Below are 14,944 nucleotides of genomic sequence, written 5' to 3'. Positions count from 1 at the left end.
CCACCTCAGTATTGAACGAGAATTATTTGTTTATTGTTATGACTTTAACTCCTTTAATTTTCTTTACCAATTAGCTTCAAGTCAAGATTGTTAGGACTAAAAGTGTTCACTACATGTGACGGAGCCGAGAGAGGGTTGTGAACTCAAAGGCAGGATGCAATAGACTGAGTTGTTTATTAACCCTGGATAGGTACGGTCCTCGGACACCCCTTTAAGGGTATACTCGGACGCGAACGACCCCGACGCCAAAAAAAATTCTTGAAAAATCAGTTTTTGCAGTAACCTCCTTTTTTCTTTTGCCAAAAAAAACTTCAATGAATGCTTAAAACAACTGTAAAGATAAATACTACTCATCTGCAGAAAAACTATTTATTATAAATATTTTAAAAAATTAAGTAGAAAAAAAAAAGACCTGACATAAAAATTCATAAAAAAAAAGTTTATACATATATACACAAATCCTTTTAGGAATTGATTCTTGAATGTTTAGGACACATCTTGATGTATTTTGGATGAAGTCAGACCCATGGAGGTGAAGATCTGAAATGAGAAAAAAAGGGTAACTTTTTTTGGCCAAAAAAAATTGTCCAAATTTCATGAATTTTTTTGAGTACCCAAATGAAATAGGAAGTGGCTAATTTTTTTAGGGAATAAACATATGTTATCCTAAAATAGAAATATGTAAAAAAATCTTCATTATTTTGTAAATTACATTTATATCAGGGGCCATATCTAAAGGTAATTTTTTGAGTACTTGGAAATTTCGTAAAAAAATACATATATTTAATATATAATATGATATTTATGCAGGTAAAAATAAACCAAAATATCACAAATTCTATAGGGAACAAGAATATATATAGATAGGGCAGCTTACGCTTCGGATATGTCCACAAAATGGCCGCCAACCACACTGACTCAGACTCCCTAATCTGCCACTTGAAATGTAGGAAGGGTATGTCAATTTCAAGGTGTTATTTACTAATCTAATTATTATTGGATATGCATAAAAATTGTATGGTGGGTTGCTGGATAATTGTCGATTATTTTACGACTATAAAATTAAAATTCTGACCCAAAAAATTTTTTTTGAAGGGAAATAAAATCGAAAAAAAAAATGTAAAACAATATTTTAGCTAAAAAAATTTGATGATATTCAATCAAAAAAAAAGTAAACAAAATTTTCCGACAAATAAACATCTAGAGGAATCATTACTCTGTGATAGTTCCTTAGTACGTAGTAATTTTGAAAGAATTGGGAAAAAACGAAAAAATGGCAATCACCGGAAAATCGAACACATACCTATATATACGCCATATCTGGCTAAAAAAAAGATAGGCATGGGTAGCCAGATCATCTAGAAACACTTTCCAACACTATAAAAATATAAGTTTTGCGACACTACTTGCCAATTCCTTACGGTAACATGACTAAGCAAAAAAATGCAAAACAAATAAAAAGGGGCACTCGTGGAAAAATGGCCATTCTAATATACGGCATTTCAGAAAAAAAAAATTTCAGCCACGTGCTAGGCAAACCATCAAGGCATATTTTCCGACAAATAAACATATAAATGAAATATTACTCTGTGATAGTTCCTTAGTACGTAGTAATTTTGAAAGAAATGGGAAAAAAACGAAAAAATGGCAATCACAGGAAAATCGAACACATACTTATATATACGCCATATCTGGCTAAAAAAAAAATAGGCATGGGTAGCCAGATCATCTAGAAACACTTTCCAACACTATAAAAATATAAGTTTTGCGACACTACTTGCCAATTCCTTACGGTAACATGACTAACCAAAAAAATGCAAAACAAATAAAAAGGGGCACTCGCGGAAAAATGCCCAACATTCTAATATACGGCATCTCAGATAAAAAAAAAAGACATGCACGTGTTAGCCCAACCATCAAGGCACACTTTCTAACACATAAACATGAAAAAAAAATCAATAATATACGGCAATTCCTTACTACGTAGTAAATTTTTACAAATATTGAAAAAAAAACAGAAATTGGCAACCGCAGTTAAATACCCAATATACCAATAACTACGTCGTATCTGACAAAAACAAAATCACGCATGGGTAGCCAGATCATCTAGACACACTTTCCAACATTAAAAAAGCAAAAGTTTTACGACACTATTTCGCAATATCTTACGGAAAAATGACTTGGCAAAAAAATTAAAAAAAATTAAAAAGGGACACTCGCGGTAAAATGCCCGACATTCTAATATACGACATCTCAGATAAAAAAAAAGACATGCACGTGTTAGCCCAACCATCAAGGCACACTTTCTAACACATAAACATGAAAAAAAAATGAATAATATACGGCAATTCCTTACTACGTAGTAATTTTTACAAATATTGAAAAAAAAACAGAAATTGGTAACCGCAGTTAAATACCCAATATACCAATAACTACGTCGTATCTGACAAAAACAAAGTCATGCATGGGTAGCCAGATCATCTAGACACACTTTCCAACACTAAACAAGCAAAAGTTTTACGACACTATTTGGCAATATCTTACGGAAAAATGACTTGGCAAAAAAATGAAAAAAAATGAAAAAGGGGCACTCGCGGTAAAATGGTCCTCGTGGTGATGAACGACATTTTAACTAAAAAAAAAAACATGCACATGGTAGCCAAACAATCCACCAAGACTTTCCACAACTGATAACCTATACAAGTTGCACCATTCTACGACAATTTCATAATACGTAATAACTTTGATAATTATGCAAACTACCTCAGAAGGGTAAACTCGGACGCGAACGACCCCGACGCGTCTCAGAAATCGGGGAAGGAGTACAGCTACAGCAATGCACATCTGGACACTACTAGAGCGTGTAGGGGAGACACCTCCTGCAGGTCGATCACCCACAAATTCAGTCACAGGGGTGAGTCACGTGAGAAAAACCTGTTTTTTTTTGACGCTCGGGGTCGCAAACGACCCACCGTACCTATCCAGGGTTAAGGAACACTCTCCTTTATATACAAAACCTCAAGGCAACAGGACGTGACATGTTCGAGAGACAGACAATGATACAGAGCAAAACCGGAGACATGATCATTCAGGTTCTTTTTAGTGCGAGGGAAGAGCGCAGATACAAGCATAATATATACAAAAGGAATTATGTACAACTGTGTGACACGGTTGGTACACTACCTTCCACATCGAGTATAATGGGAAAACATGTGAGATAAAGGTAACAGAACTTGAAAATACCTGAATATGCGGAAAAATAGTATTTATTGAATAGTATAGTTTGCTAGAGTATATTTTATAATTAAATTATACATCAAAATTGCATACATGATTAACAGCAACCCTATCAAATTCTTAAATCAGTGGCATTTAACAAATAAAATTATTAGTTGCGCAGTGTAACAAAAGGTTTAGTCTTCATTACAATCCATTAATCACAAGTGAGTTTCCAGTCACATACAAGTCAAAACACACACTAAGTGTTAACTTGCTCACCTAATCCTGTTGTGTAATTAAATAGCATCTACAGTAATTTCAAGATCGTTGCTGCATCAGTTCACTTTGAGGGTACTTTCCTCCCGATGCTTGTTTTCTCCTGTTATCTTCATGCGAGATCTATAATTTGAAAGGATCCTGCTATTCAGTTTATTTATCATGTTTTTAATGTTTTTATTTTTCAAAATCCAATTCTTAGTCTTTAGCAGATATAGTACAGGGAACGAGAAGGAGAAGGAGACCAAAACGAAGGTGGATAGACTGTATCAAACAAGACCTTCGATCAAAGGGATTAACCGGTGATGAAGTGTGGGACAGAGGTAGATGGAGGAAGCTGACCAGAAACATCGACCCCACATAGAAGTGAGAAAAGATGCAGACAGAGAAGAAGTAGTCTTTAGTAGATATAGTGAAAGCAAGAGAGAAATAATGGCAAGTAAAAAAGGGTGAGGGGGAAGAGCAATAACAGCTGATCTCCACCCGAGCCAAAAGCAAAGTGAGGCTCACAGCCCAGATGTTTGAGTGAGAGGGTTAGTTACTACCCCCCCCTAACTACCGGGTGGGTGGTTAATATTGCTAAAAATCTAATGGCTCGTCTTTCAGCTTAACCAAAAGTAATACCCCTATAAATATATACCGTAGTGACGGAACAAACACTTTTCCTAAATAGAGACTTGTGTCGGCCTGTTCAAAACTACCTGATTAGGAAGATCATTCCACAACTTAGTTACAGTTGGAATAAAACTTCTAGAATAATATGTAATATCGAGTCTCATGATGGAGAAGGCATGACTATAGCATTCCATACCTAGTATTACGATCAGGATGGTACCCCCCAGGAAGATCTGAATAAAAAGGATGGTCAGAATTATGAAAACAAGCTTAAGCAGCATGCATAATTCTTATTATTATTACTTGCTACGCTACAACCCTAGTTGGAAAAACGGGATGCTATAAGCCAGGCTCCAACAGAGAAAATAGCCCAGTGAGGAAAGGAAACAGGAAAAAAATAATTTTTAAGAACCGTAACATTAAAATCACAAATTTTAAGTAATTTGTATTTTTCCTAACGGTACTTACCTCGAACTACTTTCTTAGGAGTATCTGGGATCTCCTCCCTATCCGACCAAGAATTTTGCGGTTCCCCCTACCTCCGTTTCCCTTGGCGGATCGATACGTGCCCTGAGGCGACCCGGGTTCAGCGCGTGGGTGCGCTACAGAGTCTTTGTCACCAGTAAGCATATGGTGTTTTTACCTCGAACCCCTGTAAGGCACCCGGGGCAGGAGGGGTGGGCAATAACCCGAAAGTAGTTCGAGGTAAGTACTGTTAGGAAAAATACAAATTACTTAAAATTTGTGATTTGTTCCAACACGGAGTAATTACCTCAAACTACTTTCTTAGGAGACTTACACTTTAGGAGGTGGGGGTGGACTTACAGGTTGGAAGACCCACCACTACCATCTCAGGACATGGGACCTAGATAGGCAGCTAGGTCCAGACGACACAAAGAACAGGGTAGGAGAGTCGGGGGAAGCACGCAAAAATCTACCTGTTTGTTTAAACTCGACTTCATGAATAATTCGGACATGGCTTCCAAAACATCCATCTCTCACATGGGAGGAGGGAAGGGAAGGGAAAATGGGGAGTAAGGGGGAAACTTGTGTCGCTCGCAATTACTTCCCTCGGGCTACCCGGGGCTATAGCCCTAAACTTGTTGCAGGGCGGAAATCACTGGTCCAATGGAGGAGGAGTCTTTCAGGTAGTGGGCCGTAAAGGTGGACTGTCTAGACCATGTGCCTGCTCGCATGATTTGGCCCACTGCCATGTTGCTGTCAAATGCCAAAGAAGTGCTAAAACCTCTAATATCATGGGGTCGCGGGGTACCCGGGACTGTAGACCCCTCACTAGAGTAAGCTCTCTTGATGAGTTGCCGAAGCCAGAAGGAGATCCTGTTCTTTGACACTGCCTTCTTTACCGGGCCTGAGGAGACAAACAGACTTATGATGGCCGGCCGGAGTCTGGCTGTCCTGCTAAGGTATTTCCTGACCGTTCTCACTGGAAACAGGAGCAAGTCTTCCGGGTTGTCCGAGTGAGGGATCGCCGGGACCAAGAACCCCTCGAACCTTGGGTCTGCAATGGCCGGGCTCAGGCAGAAACTTAAAGGACAGGTCCTTCCACCCTTTCGAGTGCGAGACCTCTAATGACAAGCCGTGGAGCTCACTCACACGTTTGACTGAGGCCAGAGCCAGTGAGAACACCGTCTTGAGGGTGAGGTCTTTATCTAGGATATCCTTGAGGGGTTCGAAGGGAGGCCTTGTCAAAACCTTGAGAACCTTGGCCACGTCCCACTGCGGGACCCGAGCGGCGCGGAGGGAACAAGACTGCTCGAAACTTCTGGTGAGCATGGAAATCTGGCGAGAGGCCCCCCAAGGTCGATGCCTCTGAGTTGAAAGACCTGGCCCAAGGCTGCTCGGACCCCCTTGATGGCTGGAATGGAGACCCCCAGGTCGTCCCTCAGTTGGACCAGGAAGTCTGCAATCTTGTGGACTGATGCATCCAGAGGCCTCAGGTTCTGCGTGGCACACCTCTTCACAAACGTGGCCCACTTGGCCTGGTACACCACGATCGAGGACTTCCGCAGATACCCTGACATCCTCAAAGCTGTTTTCTCCGAGTATCCTTTTTTCCTTAATATCCTTTTTTCCTTAATAGACGCTCGATAACCTCCAAGCATGTAGCTGGAGACACAGAGGGTTTTCATGATACCTTCGAAAGTGGGGATGCCGCAGGTTTTCCCTTATTGGTAGGGGCCACGGAGGAAGGGTGGCCAGGTCCTGTAGATCCGCGAACCACTCCCTCTCCGGCCACCAGGCCGCTACCAAAAACATCATTGTTGCCCTTGATTGTCTGAGCCTGTTGAGCACCTGCCTGAGAATCCCGAAGGGAGGAAAGGCATACACGTCGAGTCCGTCACTTGAGTGCTGGAAGGCGTCCTCGAACGCTGCTGCCGGGTCTGGCACAGAACAGAACAGAACACGGGGAGCTTCGCGATGAGCCTTGTAGCGAGCAGGTCTATCACCGGTGAGCCTCATAACTGTAGGACATCCTGGGCCACTTGTGGGTGTAGGGACCACTCCGACCCCACTACTTGTCCTGCTCTGCTGAGGCTGTTGGCTAGAACGTTTCTCTTCCCCGGAATGAACCTGGCTGTAAGAATGATGTTATTCCTCTTGGCTCATTCCAGGACTCGAGCCGTGAGATCGCACAGCTCCCTTGATCTCAATCCTCCTTGCTTCTTTATGTACGCCACCACGGTGACGTTGTTGCACACGAGGGCTATTGCGTTTCCCCTCAGACGATGGGCAAATATTGCGAGGGCCTTTTGAACCACCAGTAGTTCGAGCAGGTTTATGCGGAGGAGCTTCTCCTCCGGGGACCACTTTCCCTCTTCTGTCTCTTCGAGCAGATGGGCTTCCCACCCCTCCCTTGACACGTCCGTGAAGAGCAACATCTCCGGAGGAGCAGACGCGAACGGCACACCCCGTAGGGTATTCGCCCTGTCGGACCACCAGAGGAGCAAGTTTCTGGTGTCTGGGGTCACCATGTCTAAGGACTGAGACGGGTCTCCCGGTGACCAGAGGTCTTTCAGATTCCACTGGACCGGCCTCAGCTTGAGCCTCCCCTGAGGAACTAGCTTCTCCAATGAGACCAGGTGGCCCACGAGTCTCTGCCACTCCCTGGCTCTCATTGGTGTAATTTCAAGGAATGGCCACTGATAGGGTCAAGGATGGTTTCGGCTGTACCGGGTTGTCTACCATCCTACCCAAATCCGAAAGCCAGGCCTGCTCTAAGGATGGTTTGGGTTCATCTAGCCTGTGGTGGTGCCATACGAGTGCTAACACTTTCCAGTAAGAGGATGCTTCATCAGGCGAACACTCCAGCATCTACTAAGCCCTCTACCACTTGATCCTCCGTGTCGGCTGCTTCTTCGATCACGGATGGATCTGTGGGGGTGGTTGTATCCCTGGCATCCGGCCGGCTCGACGGAGCGGCTATCTCCATCACGGATGGAGCCCTCGAGGCGGAGGTAAATGTCATGGGTCTACCCCCTCTGGGAGGAATCCGTGGTGAGTGACTGCCATGCTGTGCCAGCGGCTGCATCCGATGCCTGGATGGAGCCGGTGAGACTTCGGGCATGGGAGTCGTGCTGCTGGGCTGAGCCAGCGGCTGCCTCTGCTGAACAGATGGAGCCGGTGACTTGCCGGGCAAGGGCAAGGGAAAGTTAGTGTGCCAACGGCAGCATCCGAAGCGCAGACGGAGCCGAAGAGACACTGGGCAAAGGGATGGTAGCGGCTCCAGCAGCCGCCGAGGCAGGCACTGGAGCGGCAAGAGCCCTGTTCGACCCGTAAGGGGGAAAAACTACTTTACCTAATTTTGCCCTCTTCTTCTTGGAACTCTTCTTCTTGGAACTCTTCTTCTTGCTCTTTCTCTTAGCAACTTTGGCCTTCTTCCTAGACGGGCCTGAGTTCAAGCTCGACTTTTTTCTCTTCGACTTCTTTTTCTTTTTCCTCATCTCCCGGTCGCTGGAGTCTTCCGACGATGAAGAGCTGGAGGACGAGGTATCGTCCGAGGAAGACGAAGAAGAGGAGGAGCTATCCAAGGCCCCTGAGTCCTCTTCCACCAACATGGGGGCTTGCAATTGTGCTACCAGGGTGACGGATTGCATGAAATCAGGAGGTAGCGCAACAGAAGGCGCCGGAGGCGTGAGCAGTGACCCACGTGAGGCAAACCAGCCAGAAAACTCTTCGTCCTGCCGCATGGGTGACCTGAAGGGTGTCCTTGGCGCCGTCCACACAATGGAATCGGGGTCTGAAGACAGAGAATATTGTTAAGATATAGACCAGACTATTCAACGTATGTGTAGGCACAGGGAAAATGAACCGTAACTGGCTAGTCAAAGGACCCCATAATTGTCTAATTGAATGACAGTACCATAGATTAATAGTATCTAGATCAGGAATAAGAAATTTTATAAACCATAAGTTCCGCCCTTATGATTAACACGGTAAAAGGCGGAACTAACATCAAGGCCAATCATGAGAACTTCCTGACCACAATCAAGCAAGTGTTTTCTGTACAGCATTCAAGATTGTAATTAGGGCATCACATAATGCTAAATTGTAAACTAGGGAACAGATGATTACCTTTGGCAAACTTTAAACGTTCCTGCTTCTCATTCCACGTCGCAGCTGAGCTACTGTGAAATAGAAGCCTCCAACGAGCAAAATGGCGGGGAAAAGTAGGAAGTAACGTGTGGCCCATCAGGACGACATGGCTATCTCACCCAAAAGTATATTTTTCTATGTCAAAATATCAAATTCTTAGTAATTTGTATTTTTCCTAGCATACTTACCACGGGCTACTCTCTCAGGAGTTACTCTTTTAGTTTAAACTTGCGACCAAAAAATTTTTCCCCCAACCAGGACTCCATTCCAGGTGAGAGGCATAAAGCCTCAGGCCGGTAATATGCCCCAGGGTATGACCCACAATGCACCAAGAAGAAGGCCGTGTCAGGCCTGATAAGGACAGGGCAAAGGTCGCCATTCGTACTCTATCCAGGTGCCACTGTTGTCTCAATGCCAGCTACTTCTGAGAACTAGCGGGGTAGGTTGGGTGGGACATACCTTCGAGAGTAGTCCGTGGTAAGTATGCAAGGAAAAATACAAATTACTAGGAATTTTATATTTGTTCCGATGCATTGTAACCACGGACTACTCGCTCAGGAGACTTAGGCATAGGAGGTGGGAACTAAAACGAGGAAGGGGCGGAAGACAAGGTGATATGGAAGGCCTGTTGGGGAAAAAACTTAAAGAAACCTGCAATAACACTCACCCAAGTGGGGGACATCCATCGACGTAGAACTGTCACATGCGCCATGTAGCAGGAGAGGGGGGTATGGAACTCGCCACGTCTCCCACCTCGGACGTTAACACTGTGTGCAAGTCATGACATTAAATCCCGGTGTGCCACCACAGTGGCCGAGTCTGTACTCATCTCGAGACACTAAGGAGCAGTCTTTCAGGTAATGGGAAGTGAAGGTGTTCTGTCTCTTCCACACACCTGCTTTAAGAACTTGTGCCACTGACATATTCTTTGAAAAAGCCATTGATGTACTGATGGACCTGACATCATGGGGCCTGGCAGACGAGGGTGCCGGCTTGCTCTTCGCTACATACGCCCTTCAAATTACCTCCCTGAGCCAGTAGGAAATTATGTTCTTCGAAATCGCCTTCCTCACTTTGCCCGTGGAGACAAACAGGTGTTTCATGGCGGGCCTTAAGCGTTACGTCGATGCCAGGTACTTAAGGAGAGCCCTAAACGGACACAGCAGAAGGTCCTCTGAGTCATCTGACTTAGGGATGGCTGGGATCACCACCTCCGAGAACCTTGGATCTGAGACCGCTGGGTTCTGGGTCTTGGCTATGAGGGAGGGCACAAAGGTTAGGATTGCCTCCTTCCAGCCGATGGAGTGACTAACGTTGGCTGCCAGCCCATGCAATTTGCCCAACCTTTTGGAAGAGGCCAGGGTGAGGAGGAACACAGTCTTCAGGGTCAATTCTGTGTCCAGAGCTCGAACACTGGTGTCTTGAGGGAGTCCAAGACCAATAGGACATCCCACTCTGGAGCCATCAAGGAGTGAGGAGGGCAGGACTGCTCAAAATTCTTGATAAGTATGGACAATTGCCTGGAACCACCCAGGTCTATTCCTTTCAACCACGCGATCTGTCCCAAGGCAGCTCTGACCCCTTTGATGGATGCCACCGACATGTTCCTATCTAGGCGTAGGTGAACCAAGTAATCTGCTATTATCGGGATGGAGGCTCCTATGGGCTTACGGTCGTTCTTCCGGCACCACTTGTAGAATCCTAGCCATTTAGCTTGGTATATGGCCCTCGAGGAGGAGCGGAGGCAGCCTGTCATCTGGGATAACTTCCACGCGTGAGGAGATAGGTTTCCGAGCCCCTCGTGAAACTTCAGAAAGTGAGGCTGCCTGAGAAGATCTCCTCTGATGGGAAGGGGCCACGGCTGGGCCACTGCTAGGTCTTGTAGGTCAGGGAACTACTCCTTTTCCAGCCACCAGGGGCCGATTAGAGTCAGCCGAGTCCCTTTGGAAGTCCTTAGTCTGTTTAGGGTCTGCCGCATTAGCCCGAACGGAGGGGACGCGTAGGCATCCAGGCCGTCCCACGGATGTTGACAGGCGTCTTCCATGACTGCTGTTGGATCTGGGACTGCGGAGCAAATCAATAGTAGTTTGGCGTTCAGCCTGGTTGCAAAGAGGTCCAGGGAGGGAGACCCCCACCTTGCTATGACACTCCTTGCTACTTCTGGATGAAGGGACCACTCGGTACCTAGGACTTGACTTCTCCTGCTCAAGCCGTCTGCCACCACGTTTCTTTTTCCCGGAATGAAACTCCCCGTCAGGGTAGTCCCATTTCCCTCGGCCCAGGTTAGAATCTCCTCCGTCAGGTCCTGTAGAAGACGGGACCTCAGACCACCCTGCTTCTTGATATAGACGACCACAGTGGATTTGTCTGACATTAGGAAGATTTTTCTGCCGCTGAATCTGTCCGCCAGGGACAGTAGGCCCCTCTGCGCTGCCAGTTCTAGCTCGTTTATGTGGAGGGTTTTCTCCTCCCCGCTCCAAAGACTTTTCATGTCCCACTAGATTGGAAGTAGTCGTATCCTGCCCAGATGGACCAACTTTTCCAAGGACACCAGGTGACCCACGAGCCTCTGCCACTGTCGAAGGTTGGCCGTTTCCCGACCCCCGAGGAACAGTTGACCGACTTCTTCCAGGCGTTCGAGCCTCTCTGACGTGGGGAAGGCCTTGGCTTGGACCGAACATAAATCCATTCCCAGGTACACTGTCCTCGTGGAGGGAGATAGTTGGGACTTCTCCCAGTTCACGACAATCCGCAACTCGTTGCATAATTCCACCAACTTGTCCCTCTGCTTGATGAGGTCGTCCTTCAATCCCGAGAGAAGGAGTCAGTCGTCTAGGTACCTCAAGAGCCTGATACCCCTCTCATGGGTCCAACGCGACACCAGGGTAAAGACCTTCATGAACACTTGGGGGGCTGTGGAGAGATCGAAGCAGAGGGTGCAGAACTGGAAGACCTCTTCTCCCCACTTGAACTTGAACTTCCTGCTGGAGGGGTGTTTAGTACTGGGATTTGGAAATAAGTGTCCTTTAGGTCTATGGACAGCATGAAGTCGCCCTGCCTGATAGCAGCCAGGACAATGCGAGGGGTTTCCATCTTGAAAGGCGTCTTCCTGATGAATTTGTTGAGCGAGGAAAGGTCTATCACCAGTCTCCAACCTCCTGTGGCTTTCTCCACCAGGAAGAGCCAACTGAAGAACCCCAATTCTTGTAGGGGTGCTCGTTGGACAGCACTTTTCTGTAGTAACCCGCAGATCTCCTCTCCTAAGGCCAGTCTCCTGGCCTTGTCCTTGGGGGGTAGCAGTCTGGGCTTGTGCGCCCGTTATTACCGGGGGTAGGCCATCCTCGAAGGGCAATCTGTACCCATTGCGAAGGACTTGAATAGTCCATAGGTCCGCGCCCTGGGCAGCCCATGCTTCCAACTAAGGAGAGAAGGGAGACAGCCGAGAGAGAGAGATAGCTCTCACGATCTGTGAGTCGATGCAAATAGTGCTCTCTCCTCGATTAGTCATGGATGGCCACCAGTCGAGCCGGACTGAGTGTGAACCTTGCTACGTACCGCGTATCCCTCTATTCCCGGAATTCCATCTTCGATTTTCTTTCGCCCCATGAGGGCCGGCATGACTTGAAATCGAATCCATGAGATGGTTACTATGTTTCTTTGATCGGATTCAGATAAAATTTTACCCTGTTCTGATCCCGTAGGTTGATTCCTTATATTACAGGATATTTGCGGTATGATTGTTCCGAAGAGAGTTACAGACGGAGATATGTAGTTCTTGAATTTATATTGTTACGGGCCGAATTTACATCAGTGGGAATTCATACTCCCAACCAAGTATTCCGGCAATAGTATTGGTGTCCCTAGTTCTGGTTTCCTTGTATCAGCTTGTCCCAACCTTTATGCATCAATACGTACATCCTACTCCGGTAGGGGGTATGGAAGGTTGAGAAAAGTTTCATAGTGGAATTTTTCTCTCTGGAGAGGGCAGACTGGTCCAAGATTAATCCAGCCGCCATTTCTACCGGTTTTAAACCTTTGTATGGCAATACTTTGGATGACAGGAGATGGTGGAAGAAGGAAAACAGAATATTAGGGTTCTATTGTAAAACGGTAAGAAAGAATACGACTCCACTGAGCTATCCACAGTGGATTTAACTTAACTACCGTATATTTCCGCGTATAAGACGACCCTATATTCCAAAATTTAATCATTAAAAATGGGGGGTCGTCTTATACTACCGTTATAAAAATCACACCTTGAATTCTGTCAGGTTTATCAGTAGGCTAGCCTAGGTTGAGGTGCGATAACCACCGACACACATGAAATGATTTACATTAATATATAAATGTATAATGAAAGTAATGAAACAATTTTTACCGTATATATTATTGGCATATCTACAAAAATGGGATAAATGATAAATTCGAGGAATAATCACAACTTTTAACCATACGCGCACAGCTGAGAAAATGTAAACATTGAGTATTGGTTGCGTTGTTAGCAACTTTTTCTCTCGCCAACCTTTCAGTAATTTTAATGCTAGTGTTAATTACCATAGTAATAACATAGGATATCATATTTATTTGTTTCAAAATTATTATTTTTAGCTGTAACTAACAATTTTGGATTACAAACGGTATAATCTTTATTTCTCAATAAAAATTACAGTACATAACAGTATTGCATTTAAAACTTAAAAATTTGTAAAACTATTTCAAATCAATATTAAACATCAAACCTGCGACATGTATATAAATCTAACAACAATAAAACTCCTCACAGTTATCACTGTCTGCTTCGAAAAGCTGTTCGAACATATCACGAGATTTATCATATACGCCATCATCGTAAGGATTCCAGTCCGGTTCCGGTGAGTCGACTTTGGCTTCGTCGTCACATTCGTACATTAATCGTCTTCACTGCCATCCATGTCATTTGAGATCCCGTATTTTTAAAATTATTTTATGACACTTTCCACCTTTACATTATCCTATGCTTTTAAAACAAACTCGCAAAGAACATAAAAGAAGAAGAAAGAGGAGAAACGGGCATTTCGTACGTGAGCTGCTGCTGATGAGCGTAAACAAAACAACACAGGCTAGGTGACGTGTGTTCTAAGAAAACAATAAAGGATTTATTTTATTTCATTTACTTTTAATTTAAAAGGATACAGTAAGTAATATCATCAACCTTACATAACCAATATTTCATAAGATATCTGGCATTGCAAAAGCTAGCCTAGGCTATACACAGATGGTTTTATGATTCAGCAGTCGTCTTATACTACCGATATGAGATAAATTCATAAAAATTTGCTCAAATTTTGTACCTCGTCTTATACGAAGGTCGCCTTATACGTGGAAATATACGGTATTTGTCACCTGTTTTTCCGGCAAAATCAAGTATGATACCCATGTATCAAATTGACTTACATGGTACGCTGTCAGGAGACAACATGCACTGCTGTGCTGCAGCAGTTGTGTGGGCACGAGGTCTGCCGATCTCATGCCGGGTGCCATGCTCAATGGCCTCTAAGGTAAAACGTATGAGGTCGGCCCTACCCGGAGAGGGCAAGCCTTTTAGGCTACCCAAACCACTCCCAACCAAACCATCATAAGCTTCTAAGCTACTGACGGACTAGGCAGGGTCTAATCCTCCACATCAGGGGTCAAGAGCAAGAAGCTCAAGGGGCCGACGTCAGAACTTGATTTCGATCCGGTGGCCTTCTTGAGCCAGCTCATGGAGAGGTTGAGTAGTGTAGTCCAGTCCCAGTTTGGTCCAATTGCCGATCGACAGCTGTCTATGGACGGTTTGGGCCAGGGACTGAAAAATCAGGAAAATATGATAGAAAATCCTTGCGGTCCGGACTACCACAACAATGGTAGTTTGTGGTTCCGGACTTGTCAAAGCTCCCGGCGATCGTTTAGAACGACCCGTGGCGATTGGCTCTTCATGCCCCGTTCTTAGAGGGCATGTTGACAATGGCAGGAGGTGGTCCCCGTCCAGTAGAAGATTTTGAATGATATCCGCCGGTTTACAATTCATCTTCCCTTGATACGAGCGCATTCAGTGGAAGAGCTATTACGGGTAGACAAGGTTCCCAAGGAAACCGTTATCTAGCCAAAAGAGCAAGCTCAGTCTGCCTGGGTCTGGACTTTAAATGAGTGGGAATGTGTAAATACCAAGTTAACCCCTCATAAGAATACATACACTATGTTT

The 14,944-nt window shown here is 45.1% G+C and overlaps 1 protein-coding gene across 1 annotated transcript; it reads right to left on the bottom strand.

Annotated features, from left to right (window-relative positions):
* Window positions 1-7,781: 7,781 nt before the first annotated feature.
* Window positions 7,782-13,632, bottom strand: LOC137638851 (probable H/ACA ribonucleoprotein complex subunit 4). The gene is made up of 2 exons (XM_068371267.1): window positions 13,506-13,632; window positions 7,782-8,368 (listed from the first exon to the last, which is right to left on the bottom strand). The coding sequence occupies exons 1-2, from the start codon at window positions 13,630-13,632 to the stop codon at window positions 7,782-7,784; spliced, it is 714 nt and encodes a 237-aa protein (XP_068227368.1).
* Between the last annotated feature and the right edge of the window lie 1,312 nt (window positions 13,633-14,944).

This window comes from Palaemon carinicauda, chromosome 1 (assembly GCF_036898095.1).
Source record: "Palaemon carinicauda isolate YSFRI2023 chromosome 1, ASM3689809v2, whole genome shotgun sequence".
In the NCBI taxonomy this organism is placed as follows: domain Eukaryota; kingdom Metazoa; phylum Arthropoda; class Malacostraca; order Decapoda; family Palaemonidae; genus Palaemon; species Palaemon carinicauda.
This window is presented reverse-complemented; position numbering and strand designations above follow the sequence as displayed.

Bases quoted from the DNA above. Each gene is read 5' to 3' on its own strand.
- LOC137638851 (XM_068371267.1), bottom strand. From the start codon at position 13,632: ATGTACGAATGTGACGACGAAGCCAAAGTCGACTCACCGGAACCGGAC. The intron at 8,369-13,505 runs GTGAGGAGTTTT...CTCTGTCTTCAG, and splicing joins CGAAGCAGACAGTGATAACT to ACCCCGATTCCATTGTGTGG.